The following is a 16,581-nucleotide window of genomic DNA, read 5'->3' as shown; positions in this document are numbered from 1 at the left end:
GTTTCTAATTTTTAAATTGCATAATAAAATATGTTAAAAAATAAAATGCTTTGGAATCAAACAGGCTAATATTTTAGAAAATAATAAACCGCTTATGGAACACTTTTTCTAAAACTAGCTACAAAACAAACCATACGTTAAAAAACAAACAAAAGGAAAAATGTATAGCATAAATAAAAGACATTAGTGTCCAGATAGAATAATAGTGGGTTAGTGTGTGTGTGTGTGTGCTCTTGACTTACATGTTGAATGGTGCAGCATATGTTCACTTGAAACTAAATAGTTTCCGCTTTTATCCATGACCCCAAACTAAACAACCTTGCTCTTCATTCACACACAGATACAGTGTATTCCCAGCTTGGATGCTATCAATATTTAGCTAGACACCTTGACCACACTGGTCACTGATAGAATTGTGTTTGATTTTGGAGAGGCCAAAATGTTTTGCTGTACTTTTTATAGTCTCTAACAACTATACTGTGTAAAGTGCTCAATAAAATCTTCCCCTCCATCTCTCCCTGTTATTCTGATCCAACTTCTTTTCTAGTTCCAGGATTCCCTTCTTAACTTTTTATGAGCTGTAAAGCATGAACATTTATTTCCTTACTTACTCAGGCATATAGATTTCTGCTGGCACCTGGGTTCACATACAGTAGGTGTTTGGCCCTCAGTCACTCAGGGAACCATTTTTAGAGCAGCTACCTCTGGTCTCCCTATGCAGCTACAATAATCTTCCTCCAGCAGCCCAGCCGCTGTAGCCGAGCCACGCTACAATCTTCCATGGAGCGAGTGTGTCTGCTTACCAAACTATTGTGTCTGTTGTGGGTGAGTAGCTGTGGCTTGAGCAGATAACTGTTATCACCTGAGGGAGTGAAATCTGCTACATTTGAGAAAGGTTTAAACAGCTTAGAGCCAACTTGTGACTTTAAAAATTCATATTGTAAACAACATCATAAGCCCATAAACTACAACTACAAAAAATGTATTTTCATACAAACAGTGGCGGGAAATAGTGAGTGAACCATTTGGGATTACCTGGTTGTTGTTGTTTTTTTTTTGTTTTTTTTACTTGTTTTGGTCACAAAATGTGTTCTGAAAGAAAGTCTGCTATTTGGAGCGTCCCAGTCAGAGCCCAGACCTCAACTCAGCATCCTAGGAATATGTCTGAGCTGAAGCAGCTTTGTGAGGAAGAATGGTCCAGAAATCCTGGACATTATGCAGGTTTAATCCACAGCTACATTTTTTCCAAAAAGTCCCCGTCGAGAAATCAAAGACTTCAGTGGGATGAGATTTCACTGGGACTTTCTACTAATGGATTAGTCCCTATTAGTTCTAGTCCCTTCACTATTTCTGGAAACTATCTGCAATGCAATATGCTACATTTCATTGAATTCAGCCTTTTAACGTCTCCTCCGTGCACTGTTTGAAACAGTCTGATTGAATCCCAATTCCACCCATACTGGCGGATAAACTCGCTGGTCAGAACTATTTGCACATCACAGGTTATTTGGTAAAATATTTAAAATGAATGCAAACAGATTCATGACCCAGCTCAGTAAGCACGTGTTCGGTTGATTGCATTGCATCACATTAGGAGAGCTGCCACTGTTCCGAATAGCATTGTGATGTTGGCCTAGTCGCCAGATGTGCAAGAGAAAATTATGTACCCTGCACTTAAATGAATTACACCAGCTCACCTTGTGGCCTTGACACAACTCCAGGTTTTCACAGCTCTCACATTCCTTTTCTCACTCTGTCTTTCCTCCAAAACAGAGCCGAGGTCACGCTTTCAACAGAAAAGCTCTTTGAAATCAGAAGCAGCGCATTAACGTTATTATCACAGGTCAGAAAATCGGCTCACCCTCGAAAGCCTGGTCACCTCAGCATCCTCTAACAGATTCCAAGCAGCTGTTATATTGCTATAAACATCCATTACACACTGACAGATATTATTATACACAGATTATATTATTAACACCAATAGCAGACTGATTTGTAACAGGTATAGCATGCATGGTATCAGTATGACAATGGTTAAATGGGTAATTGAGGGGATATGCAAACCACTAACTCATGTTTTTAACATGTCGTTTCGACTTGGGCAGTTCCCCAACAATATGAAAATAGCAAAGGTTATCCCTCTGTATAAATCTGGGGATAAGCACAACTTCACAAATTATAGACCGGTTGTCACAGTTTTCAAAAATCTTGGAAAAACTCTTTAATAACAGATTAGACACATTTATTGATAGACATAAAATCCTCTCAGATTGCCAATATGGTTTTAGGTCGAACCGATCGACATCTCTAGAAGTTATTTGACACAGAGGCGTCAATTTGTGAAGTTGGGTGAATACCAATCGAGTGAGCTGGACATTGTATGTGGAGTGCCTCAGGGTTCTGTTTTGGGACCTAAATTATTTATATTATACATTAATGATATATGCAAGGTTTCTGATTTAGTGAAAGTGGTTTTGTTTGCTGATGATACTACCATTTGGGCATCTGATGAAAACCTACAGCAACTCTCTGGATGGGTTTCACAGGAACTTGAGAAGATAAAGAAATGGTGTGATAGTAATATACTATCTCTGAATATGGATAAAACTAAATTTATGGTATTTGGGAATCGTAGACTAGATAATGAACTTCAATTGAAAATTGGGGGAGCTAATATCGAAAGAGTACATGAAATTAAATTTCTAGGTGTCATAGTTGATAACAAATTCTCCTGGAAATCTCATATTAGATATGTTCAGAACAAAATAGCAAAAAATATATCGATATTGGCAAGGGTTAGATATATTTTGGATGGGAAAGCACTATGCATTTTGTATTCCTCATTGATTTTACCATACTTAGGACTTAGGACTGGATAAGTCTGACTTCTTCCTACTCCGTTCAAGCATGTACTAGGTATAAGCACATTGATATTGGATTATGTGTAAAATTATGTGTGTTGCCATATCAACTGTTGTACATGGTTGAAGGAATAAATCAAATCAAATCAAATCAAATCAAAATCATTTCCCATTCTTCTTTTATGATAGTAATAGGCTTTTCAGGAATGTTTTTCTCTTTTTTGTTCCCAAAATGTGATGTTTAAAATTCCTAGATAGTTTCTGTGGTTGATAATGATTTTACAAAATGATCCTGTGTATTACCAAGTGTTTTGTTTGAAGTAACTTAACCATACAATCACTCGTTTTTATCATAACAATACGGTTTGTGTTTACAGACACATTAGAGTAATTGATTTTTTAAACAATATTACCATAACAATGAGAGTTTTTCCACTTGTGGTGATTGCCTGGAGTGTCTTGTGATTGTTACATTGATATGTAACAATCCCCCCCATTGTTTTGCCCCATTATGTATATCATTTTTGTTATTCCCAATTTGTAGTATAAGTGCTACAAATCATCACCAGAAGCATCAGTCTGTTCTGCCACCTGCAGAAGTGGAAAATTGGTTTAAAAGCAACAAAGGAATAGTTTACAACAAAATAATACAAATGAAACCAAACCCCCCCACTGCCACCTTTCTTTCTTCAGGTGTGTCGATGCCTATCCCAGTGATTGGCCTCCACAATGAAGACAAGGTCTTTGTCAATGGCAGCTGTGTCCTCAATGAGGAGCGCTTCATGCTGATTGGCTCCTTCGTGGCCTTCTTCATCCCACTGGTCATAATGGTGGTGACATACTGCCTGACCATACAGGTAGACGACGTGTCTGTGTGTGTATTTGTGGTCATATGCCTTAAAAATGCTGAAAATGTCCCTCTTCTTTCACACTGACAGCTCCCTGCCTCCTCTACTTGTTCTGTATTCCCTCCTTTGTAGGTGCTCCAGAGGCAGGCCACTGTCTTCCTATATGAGGCAAAGACTTCCTCCCAGCAGCCTTTGCACACACCAGCAATGACAAACACATTGCAGCCTCCATCCAGCACCTTCCACATCCCTCAGATCATCACACTTGCCCCCCCAGACTCACAAGGTAAACACTGATTGGTCTTTTAGCAGCTGAAATCTAGAACAGAAATATTATTTTTGCTACCATTTTCATATTTTTAGTCTATGAATGTATAGTAAATATATGAATTTATTCATAGGAATAAACCATCCACAATATCAGTGTTTATCTTTGCTAAATGTGTCTGTTGGTGTTTTATCATGTTTTTCTTCTTCCAGGATTTTAATTACTCAGAAAGCCTTAGAAAACCTTAAATCACACCAAGAAGAATTAGAAAGCAGATTGGTGGCTTTGCTGTTTGCTGCTCTAAAGTAAGCTACAGCCATTGATTAGCTCTCTGGCTAACTGCTTACTAACTACAGCAGTAAGTGAGTGTTCTTTCCAAGGCCAAGGAGTGAATCAGTATTTAACAAGGTCACATTAATTTGTGGGGTTATGTTAAAAAAAAATCTGTTCCCAACTAGTATAACAAATGCATGGTTCTTCCACGGTTGATCACTGAACGGTCCCTCTTGTGGCCCTCCCACAGAGCTAACGGCGCCGTCCCCTCAGAGCAGACGAAACACCCTGAGCTGCCTGAAAGCAGCAGAGCCCAGCATGCTGCTCAGCACCTCCACCTCAGACAGCATAAGCATCATTCCCAGCTCTGAGGTGGCATCTCAGCTCAGCTCGCCAGCCGTGGGCCATGGGCGGAGCGACACGCCGGGTTGCCATGGGCGACGGGGAATGATGCAGGCCATAAAGAATGAGAAGCGTGCCTCTAAGGTGAGAGCAGATCTGAGCCTTTTCATTTGATTTAAGGCACACTTGTTTCAGATCTTCCAGACAAGTGATGTAACAACAGTGTAGCGCCAGGGGTTCAACCTCAGCACTCAATTCATCCAAGTATCAAAGGCTGGGCTCTGTATTATCAGATTTTCACACTTCCTTGCTTATTCTTTGATCAGTTATTTGAATTTTTCCAGTTTTAGATGAATTTTTGTTTAGCAACATTCAGTCAGAGGTGGGACACAAGTGAATTTTTGACAATGAAACGCTGCTGTTATAACAGGTTAGTTGTCCTTTGTGAAAGTGGAAAAGGTTTTGTACAAATGCATTTCTGAAAGTAAAGTATTGAAAAAGGTTTTGCCCCAAAAACTCTATATAAAGTGTACATTTCAGTTAGGACATGTTCCATAGGTTTAGCCTTTTCATTTTATCTAAACAGAATGAATTATTATCACTAGGTCCTCTTAACTTTGCATCCGTCTTTCTTCTTCTTACCATTCTTCTCTTTTTGTCTTCTGTTTGTCTTTTCTCTTTTGCTGTCTCCTCTTCTCCTTCAGGTCTTGGGAATTGTCTTCTTCCTCTTCCTCATCATGTGGTGTCCCTTCTTTATCACCAATGTCACCTTTGTCCTGTGCCACAGCTCCTGCAACGAGTCACTGCTTCATGAACTGCTCAATGTCTTTGTCTGGGTGGGTTACATCTCGTCCGGAGTCAACCCTCTAGTCTATACCCTCTTCAATAAGACCTACAGGAGAGCGTTCTCCAGATACATCAGGTGCCAGTATAAATTTGGGGCCAATGCTGCCGGACAGAGTTGCAAAACCCTCCTGATCCCCCCACCGTGTCCGTCACATGCTGTGACCCCTCTTCTGATGGGCAGTCATGGGAAAGCAGGTGCAGGCCGCAGTAGTAACTGTCATAACGGCGGTAGGGGGGATAACGGTAGGCTGACAGTGGATCCAGAGGACACAACAGATGATGGGACACAAATTGCAATAGCGTCACACAGCCCCACCGAATGCCACAACATCGGCATGCTTTCAGAAACAGAGCCGGAAACGGAGTTGGAGCAGGAGCTGTCGCACATCAGCTACAGCTCCACTTCCAGGGAACACACAAGCAGCGTGTGACTGCACGCTTATTGTTTTCTGTCTTCTTCTTATCCTGTAGATGCCGGGCTGGGCAGCGTGTTAGTGGCCTGGTGCTCAGAGCTCACAGCCTTTTGGTTGGTTTCAACTGTAAACCTGAAGTGGGTACTCTTATTGTGAAAAGACTCGTCCTGTTTCAGGAGCCGTATCCCCACACAGAAGTGCACTACTCACATCAACGTGTAGAGAATTCAGAAGAGTTAACCTCATTTATTGAAAAAGTGGTTTTCATTTTGGAATGAAAACCAATATTTTACCTCTTTGTTTTCTATTTGTTGCCAAAATGTTGGTTTTCATACTATACTAGAAAATAAAGGCATTTGTTAGGCCTTTATTTCTATGTAACTGTCATCGGTCATAAATTGTGGTGTACTTCATGGGGACTAAAGTGCCAGTTGAGATCAGGACAGTGAAATGGTCAGTGAAGAGTTAACTCTCATTGTTAAATTGGTATGAAGGCAAGTGGCCCTTCATGGAGACCCACTGATGGAGACTACAGAGTCAAGCACCAACCGCTGAGGTCAAACTACGACTTCAAGCTGTCACACAGAGTCAAAATGCAGCCTAAACTCGGCAAACTAAACCAAATCTATTTTTGTGCCGGTCAAGCTTGACGGCAGCAGTCACACAGCCTCTCTGAACAAACCTTTGCAGCATGCATAGTCTAACTGCTCGGCTGACACAAATGGGATTTTTCTCCAATGCGTACTTCCTCAAGGCCACAGACTGAGTTTGTCCGAGAAGACTAAGATGAAGGAATGTACAACGACCACCGGTCTCCGGCGGACTCACAGTGCCATGTGGTGGCCACATGGCACAGAACGGTCACTCCCCTTGAACAGAACAAGGGGCTAATAGAGCTAAAAACATGGCGCAGGCCTTTGGTCCAGCCCCCCCCCCCCCTTTTTTTTTCTTTTTTTTAAACTGGTAAAAAATAAAATTTAAAATGTAAGGGAGCAATCTAAAACTACAAACTTTCAGGTTTGTAATAGGAGTGCATAAATGTTCCTTTAAATGAAGGAAAATCTAGAGATTTTATGATAAGTCATCAATTAGCCATCATCCTCACTGAGTCACTTTTATAAGACAATATAAATCTCTCTGGTGATATTGTCATTAAGATCTTCCTTAGTTGTGATCAAATTGCACTTTATAGTGGAATTTTGTGAATCAGTAATCAAGCGATTGAACCCAAAAATAGGCCACAAGTGTAAAAAATAAAAAAAATGTAAAAGCTGAGAATGCAATAGGAATAACACTGTCTTTCCATGTATTACACATCCACAGTAGACCAACCAGCTCTTACTGGTTTCATTGCATGCAACAAATCCATTTCAGTGCTGAAGAATCAAAGGAAATGAAGGAAAGGTTTTCAAGTTTAGAGTCAAATTAAAAAGACACTGATTGTACCTGTAAATACAGTTTTAAGCTTATTGCTTGGGTAGCTGACTGAGTATTTCCCACATCTAATGAATTGCCTACAAATTCAGTATATGCATCACAGAGATTGTTGTCCTACACTTGCAGTCAACAGTCGACAACCTATTTATCATTCTGTACATATTATCAAATTACCTATCAGCATATTCACGTTATCTAAATCTGAGCTGTTTGGTATTCAAGGCATCTCTGAAGGACACGTTTTTGAATGAGTAAAAAGTTTTCCCTCATTAATTGTAATGTTTTTAAATGAAGGATTTTTATTCAAGGCTGGCCGTTACCTCTATGATTTTCTGACATGCTACAAGTCAGAATTTGCGTAGACAGTACAATGACAGCCAAAGAGGGTGTTATTCATTGAGCTTTGGTTATAAATAATCTCCATAAGAGCATTACTGTCACATATATGCCCTGATGATGATTTTTAAGATGAAAAGCTTTGCAGTATGTCAGAGAATTGCAGTTTTGACCCTTAACCTGGAGGTCAGAGCCTCTAAATCAGAGCCTCTTGGATCTCTGACTGCTTTGCAATCTGTTCAGCCTGAGTCACCAGAACCCAGAGCGTGACTCAAAGGGCCAGTACCTTCAGATTCCATCTGTTGTATAAGCTGGATAGAAAGTCAATACACCAAGAGACAGAGCCCCGACTCTATCACGGCAGGCCAGTAGCTCTCACCGCTCTGTCACACTGAATTTCTTGCCCTCCCTCCTCCCACATTTGAACAACATCTGATGGGCACTGTGATTCTTCTACACTGCATCTCCATCAGCTAAAGCATGGTGGATATTGAGACTGGTGGCAAATTAGCAACAAATTCATCTCCAATGAGCTAATATAGTAATTCTAACTGAAATTGAAGCATATGCATTTAGTGATTTGTGTTGCAATTTAATAGAGGTAAATGTTCTTAAAGAAATATAGAAAATTTCTTAAAAGGGCACTTCACCAGTTTTACAAATAAAGTTTATTTTCCTTGTCAGATGCACGACTCTATTTAAAACAGCTGCATAAAGTCTTCTGTAAGCCTTCTTTAAAACTGGGCTAATGAAAGATGATTGAGCTGAGGAAATGTAATGTTTTAGCATCTAAAAGTTAAAATATCTCAGCTGTTTTCTTTTACTTTTTCTGTTTTTAGGACCCAACTTTCTGGAAGTGCAATACTAAATTGCTAAATGCAAAAAATTACTGAATAACCAACAGCTAATTTATTGGAGTTTTCCTTCTATCTTAGCAGTTATTATCAAAGCAGGTGTTACTTTTCCACTGTAATATTTAATTACATATTTCCTTCTACAAAAATGCAACCACTTGAATGTACAAACTTTATATCTACGATATGATCAAGGTCAAAGAGCAGAGGTCAAAGCCAGCAGTGGACAAATCACTCCCCCGGAGCCTGGGGTGTGCAGTTTTGCATACAGCTAGAATGAAACACAAGAACTGAGAGTCATGTCGTTCTGATTCTATGCGTCTCTGTATAATTTATCCACTGTTTGTATGCTACAGACTTACACAGTGGTCACCTGCACCACCTTTCTCTCTACAAGGAGAGGTATACATGAGCTAAAGCTGGCAAGCCGACGCCAAGGTTTGGCTTGCCAATATCCTGCATGTTTGAAATATTGTTCAAAAGGTCCTTTCTGCCTCACTCTGTCTTTCTGTTCTCTCTTTAATACTCCAAAGGATTGAAACAGCACAGGAAGGACAGAGAGAAGGGCTGATCAAAAAAATGCACACTGTAAACAGCATGCAGGCATTTCATCCTTGTCAAGATGCAAAATACACAACAATAACAACAAGGGTGAAATGGAGAAGAGAGGACTCTCTGAACTTAGCTGAATCTGTCATGTTTGATCCATCCAGGTGTGAGCGAGGAAAGCGCTACAGCCAGGCCAACCACCTCACTATGTCGCAATGTAATAACTATATGTTTCCCGTGTATGTGTGTGTACACCAGGCGCGGGTCCAACTGCTATCTTGAGATTGATTCAATAATTTCTCTGGGTTTTTATTGATTGTGTCTGGCACAATGGATTGAATGGGGTTGTCCCTGCAGATGGCAATCCTGTCCAGCTTGTGGGCCAGACAGATGAAAGCAATCACACTTAGAAAGTATTTGGAAGGATTTCAACTAATAATTCAGTTCAGGACTGGTGTATAGAACTAGCCTGAGCCGTTTATCGACAGAGTTTCACTGTAAAACATTTGAGGGGGGCTGATTTGGGGTTTTTCTCTCCACTTTTTTTGTTGCCAGGCAACAATGCATTATGCAAGAACAGTTTCAGAAAATGATGTTGTATATTGAAAATGGTTTAACTCTGTGAGATGTTTCATGCTCAAACAATCAGTGCAAGCTTAAAGGAGAAAACCAGGCAGAAATGCTTCAGCACAGTGGTGATGTGTACTAAATTCTACATTTCCTGATATATTTCATTACCCAGTAAAGATAATATGTATTTCCAGTGATCTCCACTTTAACATTTTGGGGGAGTGTACTTATTTGTTTTCTTGCCAAGATTTAGATGATTTCATGCTTGTGTGTTTTCAGTGGGACTAGCTGTTTCCCCCAGTTTCCCAGTATATATGCTAAGCTAACTAAGTACTAATATTTAACACACAGACATGACATCAGTTTTCTCATCTAACTCTCAGCACGAATGTGACCTACATACAGTATTTATCAAGATCTGCAACTGTTTTTAATTTTCTGAGGGCCGTCAGAGAGTGCAGGAGCAAAGTTTTCTTTCCATTAAAAACCTAACTACTTAGTGGTACATTTAAAATAATAACTCACCAAAAGAATCATGAGCCCTCACAGTGTTCAGATCTAAATGTAAAAAAATACCTCAACATGCTGACTTTTGTGAAGCATAACAACATAAAGACAACTTTTTCTCCAATAAACTGTTAGCATCACTGCTGCCTCTCCTATCTTCCCCAACACGTAACACTGTCTATAAACAGCTCTGAGAATAACCAGCACTGCAGGTTTGACAAACCCAGTGTACCCAAATGAACCCCCCTTGCATTAAACACCGACTCTTCAACCTGAGGCGTCAGCTCCCTTTGATGATCGTTGGCATTGACACGGATCAGCTGTCTGGTTTATCTTGCACTCTTGGGTTAGTTGTATGTGTTGAGCCTTCTTTTGTTATGCAGTCACTGTTTTTATACCATTTTAATTGTGAATGTTTGTCTATGGCACATCTGAGTTTATATTGATCATCGTCCACACAATGTATATTTTCTTTGTGTGTGTGTGTGAGAGAGAGAGAGAGAGAGAGAGAGTGTGTGTGTGTGTGTGTGTGTGTGTGATGCTGCTATTTATTTATTAAAATATTATTATAATGTGTGGACAGTTGTCTTATTTGTTCATTAACCACATTGTTAATGTTGTTTACTTTAAGCCTGGACTTTTCTCCAGTGGACCAGACTCTGCTGTAAATCCTTTTCTGAATATACCAACAGAAACATGTAACGGAACAGTGTCGAGGAATGCCTTAACTAACAGTATAGTGTTTTAAACATAAAAGTGGCTGAGGCGAAGTGAAATGACTGCATTCACTGGATTCCTCTCCTTCTGGCTGAAAGTACCCATTCACAGAGCAGCAGATCAACAGTGTTTCCCCAACAAGCATTCCTCTGTTTTGATGATAAACAGCCACACGCTTCACTGTGTGATTTAATAATAACAGTATAGGTCCCAGCCCCCTGAACTGGCTACTCATTCCACTCTGTTTTTATACTCCTTTCTACTGCAAACACCTGCCAATCAGCGGGAGCTTTTATCCAAAGTGCTTCATGAGTAGAGCCAAACCTGGATCTAATTAAACTCTTAGCCTCAGTTTCAATGTCGTGCTCTGCCCATTGAGCCATGCTGGAAACCCTCCTGATATGAGTACTATACCCACACTGGCAAAGTGAAGTATGCATTTTTTTTCCTGCTCAGCTTGATACAGATATGCTAAAATAGAATGCTAATAAAAAGCACAACCTGTACATTGAGTGTGATCATGTGATGCTTATATATACATTTTGTAAGTTCTTGAGAACTTGATTAGTTGAAGAGGCATTACGCATGATTTCACAAAATGACTGACATCTGTGCTTGGTTGGCAGGGCTGATAAATGGCACATGACTTAAAAAGCACAATTTTTGTAAGTTTAAAGAGGCTTCGCATGCATTTTCAGCTATTCATTGATGGATGACTGGGCTATAGGCAAGCTGAGGAAGCCTTTAAGGTAATGACTAAATGTACTATTACATCTCTACAAAATGTACAATATTTACATCTCTTATGTTGACATTGATAACTGCTGTAATTTTGGTAACTTATAGCCTACACAACACTTGCACTAATACTTGACTTTATTCATAAACAGACCATAGATAACTGCTCCACAACTTCTCAGTTTGGCTGCTGTTTCTACTTGTTACAAATAGAAGTCAATAAAGGTTACTTACTGCACCTTTACTTACTGCTCTTTAGTGTCATTTTGCTAGAGACCTGTTGTAAATACCAGATAGGAAAAGCATTGCAGGAAGTCCACATAGCACCACAAATAAGAAAGAATTGCAATGTGACAGTTGCTTACTGTATGTCTGCTTTGTTTTACTTTGTTTTCCTTGGAAGTCAATATTCAAAGCATTGTGGTTAGTAATCTGATTAGAGAGCTGCCAAAATATGAAAGTGAAACATAGAGAATACTAGATGTTGACCTCTATCTGCCCCTGTTATATTCATCAATTAAATGTGCACTGCTGGGAAACAGATTGGATTAAACTTGCTGCTATATTGCAGCTGAAAATAAAACAGAACTCATTTAAACTACTGAAATTAAACTACAAATCAGACTAGAAAGCTGGAGTGAGCCTAACGTACATGAATGAGTTTATAGTGACTTTTTGCCCTTTATGAACCTATCATAGTTTCACGGGATAATTTCAAAACTATTCCAGGAATAAATCCTTTAAATGGGCAATTTCACAGGAATGTAATAATATGGATTGCAATCGTTTCGAATGAATAGGTAAAGGGTCCCTTCTAGGTGGGAGCTCGATGAGATCAGCACCACGGACAGCGACACACACGCGGTGATTAGGGAGCTCGATGAGATCAGCACCACGGACAGCGACACACAGGGCGATGTGAAGTCGTCATTTAAATCAGCACCACGGACAGCGACACACAGGGCGATGTGAAGTCGTCATTTAAATCAGCACCACGGACAGCGACACACACGCTGCGGAACCACGACCTGCAGAAAACGTCGGGCTCAACCACGAAACGACAGCGCCGCTACGTGGTGAAGCTGGGAAAGAGCAAAATCGTGGTAGATAGTAATGCAGCATTTGAATTTCCATTTATTTATTTATTTAGGGCAGGACTAAAGTATTAATTGTGCGGATATACAAGAATAGGCCTGAGTAACCATCAGCAGCAATTTTATTTTTGAATGTTACTTGTAATGCACAAGTTTCACTTCCTCAAAGCTTCAAATAAAAAGTGGAGAGATACCTATACAGTAAATCTTACTGAATTTGTTGTTACCGTGCTGTATTGCTAAACAACTTAATGTGAGATCATTTGTTAATATAATCAAAAGTTTTCTTTTTCTTCTGTGTTGCATGCAAATAGAAAGACACAGATCATATATGCCAGCATTGTTTTTGCTTTTTACATCATGGAATGTCCTAAAACACTTTATTCTTATAATCCCATACTATAGCTGAAATTAGCATAAATGTAGAGAATATACCATAAATATTGTAGAGAGCATTTTATATTCTACTAACGATCTGTATTTTGCACACATGACAATCAATCAGAATGATGCCAGTAGATATTGTTTAGCCAGAAAGAAAAATATTTGGTGATTGTTTGATCGGCTGGAGTTAATTAATTAAAGCCAATGAGCCATAAATGTTTGAATTTAAGTGTCATATTCCGAGAAGTCTGCAACATCGCCCCGTCCACTCAGTGGTGCTCAGAGTATATGATGGTGCTCGACAGGGTGGGTGTGGTCTCGGCTATCATCGGCAAGGATCGTAGGGCTCCGGGTACGCATGCGCTGTTGCACCAGTTTGCTGCATCCCCCTGATTTGCTCGAGCTGACAGCTGCGTCAAGCTAGCGGAGGCTACAACTACAAAGACCGGCAGTTAAGGTATATAGCAAACGTTCAACATAAAGCAATTATCGCGCCGTCACTGTATGAGTAACAGTGTACGTATTAATGGGCATGGTGAGAGTAATGCGATGTTTTAGAGAGGAGCTCCGCTGTAATTGGCAATATAGACTAGCGTAAGGCTAAATGGGTGGCCTAGAAACAAATCTGTTCAACCTCACTTCATCGATTATACTGCAACAATAGTGTGACGAGTATAGAAAGAAAGAGAGCTTAACTTCAAGTTACACAACATGGCCTATAAATTGCACTTGTAACCACAGCCACTAAACACTAGTAAGATTGTGTAGTTGTTTTTTGTGGATAATATCAAGAGGCAGTTCATCCTTGTGCTGTTCTCCCAGTTCATACATAATGTAGGCTATACTGTATACACAGAGATGTTGACCACTGCTTTCAGACGCTTAGCCTACTTGCAGACCTTAGAGACTTTACATAAATGTGCAATAAAACCAAAACAGAATATTAATATAACGGTTTAATATAAACTAAGCTGTCATTCTTGATTAAATCCAAGATAAAACTAATAAATAAATATAAAAGACTGAATCGTGATGAAAATGACAAAAGAGAAGTAACATATACTCTGTTACCAATATAATGTTACAATTTGATAATATCCTGGGTACAAAGTTGTTTCTCGTAATTTTATTTAAGACCTTTATTTTGAAGTTACAATCGGAAGTGGCTTATTTTAAGGCTGTTAATTGACGCTCTTTTCAGGTGGACGGACGCTGCCTTGGAAACGACATAAATCCAATCCACGCAGCTGGGGTGATATCTGGGATCCAGTTTTGCTTACTTCAAAGGCTTCCGCTCTTCTCCCCCTCCTCTTCCTCATCTTCCTCCTCCACCTCTCTCCATCCAGCTCTGCTCCGCCGAACTGCAAACATGGACGGTCTGCAATGAAATGGGGAGCAGGGGAGCGCGACTGGGAAAACCTATAAATAAGCGAGAGAAGGAGGAGTAAAGCACGGCGACAGAAGAGACCGCAGCCAGGTAAACCTGACCGGATTTTAAATCGGATTTGCATGTGACAGTAATGGTGTGGGCACATGCCTCCTGTGGGGGCACGTATTTGGAGGGGGGTGCGTTTGTTATTGTTATTGCATCGCACACACGCAGAAAACAATGCACCCGCACAGACGGAGATGGAGCTGTATTGGTATTAATTAGAGCCTATTTATGTGCAGGCTTCAAACCCAATGCTCCGGTTGTTGCTCCAGTTTTTTTCCTCTGTAATCGTGACCGTCGTTTTCAACGCACTGGCCCGGTGTCCCTTCTTTCCGCCTGCAACAAAATGTCACCGGTTGGTGGAATGTGTCATAGGATTTGGCAGCGGATAAGCTTGGGGCTCTTTGGCGACTATGAAGAGAGCAACGGGCCTTTTACTGGGGGGGTGCAAAGATGAGTTTGTGCCAGGGATCCATTCTGTCTGCCAGTGCGGTTAAAATCACAGATTTCCATATGGAATTCGGTACAGAGATACAGAATGAAACCTTTAAATCAAATTTGTACCTGAAGGCCCCACACATATATTGTACCATAGTCTATAGTAGAAATCCCTCCCGGTATCTACAATTTTGGAGTTTCAGAATACATTAAGATGTACACTATGTATTCAGATTTATTCTGATGCTTAAAATGTATTATTATAGCCTATATTGTGGATATGGCATCCTGTATTGTGTACTTTTCTGTTTCACCTGTTAGCTTGTCACCACAAAACCGACCTAAATCAGGTGTGTTCAGTTCGTTAAATGATCTTAAACGGTTATGTACTTGCATAGGGCCATTTATTGTGGGTTTTAGCTGTTGCTGCTGCTCTTGAGTTTGCTTCTGTTGCTCTTCTAGTTGCAGCTTAGATTTGCCGTTTGTTTCCATTTTGAAATCTGAAATGTATAATGGTCCAAGTATTTAAAATACAGGGCAAAGCAAGGAGAAGTCAATTACTTTTCTGTCTGGATTTCTGTTAAACCTAAAACAAACACAGAGAGGCCCACTAAGAATTAAATGCAAGAAATTAATTAGACGTTTTCAAAGCAGTAATGTAAAATGTGGGTTCCGGAATATTGTAATGGACCATTATCAATACCTTAAGTGACTATTTAAATTATCATTACTGGCGATCCTAATTCAGATATGATAACTAGTATTTCTTAACTAGGCCATACATTTCATAGTTTAAAGGCTGTTTGGCCTTCACTGTCATATATTTACTTCAGTAAACGGGTTTTTCTTCATGTGCAGTTGAAACAAAATGAACTTTTCTGGTGTGAGTTCAGATCAGTTTAAAAAGTTTCTGTGAATGATCATAAAATTCGCTGCGACTGCATCTCGGCGACAAACAGCTGCTGATGAGAGTTGAGGGCTCCATTAGATCTTTATGGCCACCGTGGCCCTAACATTCCTAAAAATATAGAGGGCTTCACAGCCAAACACAACAGCAGCCGTGGCTGTTGTGAAAATTTATAGGGCTACCCAAATTCTAACCCTCTCTCCACTGGTCTGAATCCTCATGAGTTTGAGATGTGCTGCAGCGCAATAAGGGAGAAGTTGCAACTGATAAACCAAATATAATGACTAAACTGGACTGTACATACTGTACGTAGTTTTGGGCAGCACTTCCAGTATTCCTCTTGCATTGCATACCTTGACCTCTGACCCCCCGTTACAGTGAAGCATCGTGGAGAGTTTTTTCTGTATTCATTTAATCTGCTGCACAGCACATAGGGAACGTTTTTACATGGATGCTTACCACATAAACTGATTCGTAGTTAGTCCTTCTGTTTTTTTAAGTTTCTAATGTTACCACTGTGCATGGACATACAAGCCACAATGTGAATCTGACACAACACTAATAGTAGAAAGATGTGAAGACTCTGTCAGCTTAAACTGTGTGTGCATTGAAATGACCACAGCTCCAGCCTTAACAGATGTATTGAGTTCTCTCTAAGTCCTCTAAGTCTAGACTCCAGCCTGTGTGAACAATGATTAGATAGTAGGTTTCCTGTGTGTGTGTGTGTGTGTGTGTGTGTGTGTGTGTGTGTGTGTGTGTGTAGCAGA

General features: G+C 40.0%; 2 protein-coding genes across 8 annotated transcripts in view; both read left to right on the top strand.

Annotated features, from left to right (window-relative positions):
• The window catches only part of htr2cl1 (5-hydroxytryptamine (serotonin) receptor 2C, G protein-coupled-like 1), a 101,262-nt gene extending 94,490 nt beyond the window's left edge, over window positions 1-6,772 (top strand). For all 5 annotated transcript variants that reach the window (XM_020619567.1, XM_020619565.1, XM_020619563.1 and 2 more), the window contains 4 exons: window positions 3,555-3,718; window positions 3,842-3,995; window positions 4,501-4,736; window positions 5,297-6,772. In XM_020619567.1, coding sequence (XP_020475223.1) covers window positions 3,555-3,718; window positions 3,842-3,995; window positions 4,501-4,736; window positions 5,297-5,869 — 1,127 coding nt within the window. In that variant the 3' untranslated portion in view covers window positions 5,870-6,772. The remainder of the gene's footprint in view (window positions 1-3,554; window positions 3,719-3,841; window positions 3,996-4,500; window positions 4,737-5,296) is intronic.
• A 6,565-nt stretch (window positions 6,773-13,337) lies between these two features.
• LOC109971357 (wiskott-Aldrich syndrome protein family member 3-like) overlaps window positions 13,338-16,581 on the top strand; it is a 22,396-nt gene continuing 19,152 nt past the window's right edge. The window contains exons 1-2 of one of the 3 annotated variants that reach the window (XM_020619549.1): window positions 13,338-13,494; window positions 14,239-14,514. The gene's annotated coding sequence lies outside the window, so the exon portion shown is untranslated. The other 2 variants (XM_020619551.1, XM_020619550.1) reach the window with 2 other exon arrangements.

The sequence above is a fragment of the Monopterus albus genome, unplaced genomic scaffold (assembly GCF_001952655.1).
Source record: "Monopterus albus unplaced genomic scaffold, M_albus_1.0 scaffold222.1, whole genome shotgun sequence".
Lineage (NCBI taxonomy): Eukaryota > Metazoa > Chordata > Actinopteri > Synbranchiformes > Synbranchidae > Monopterus > Monopterus albus.
The sequence above is the reverse complement of the archived record's forward strand: the minus strand, read 5'-3'. Positions and strand labels throughout refer to the sequence as shown.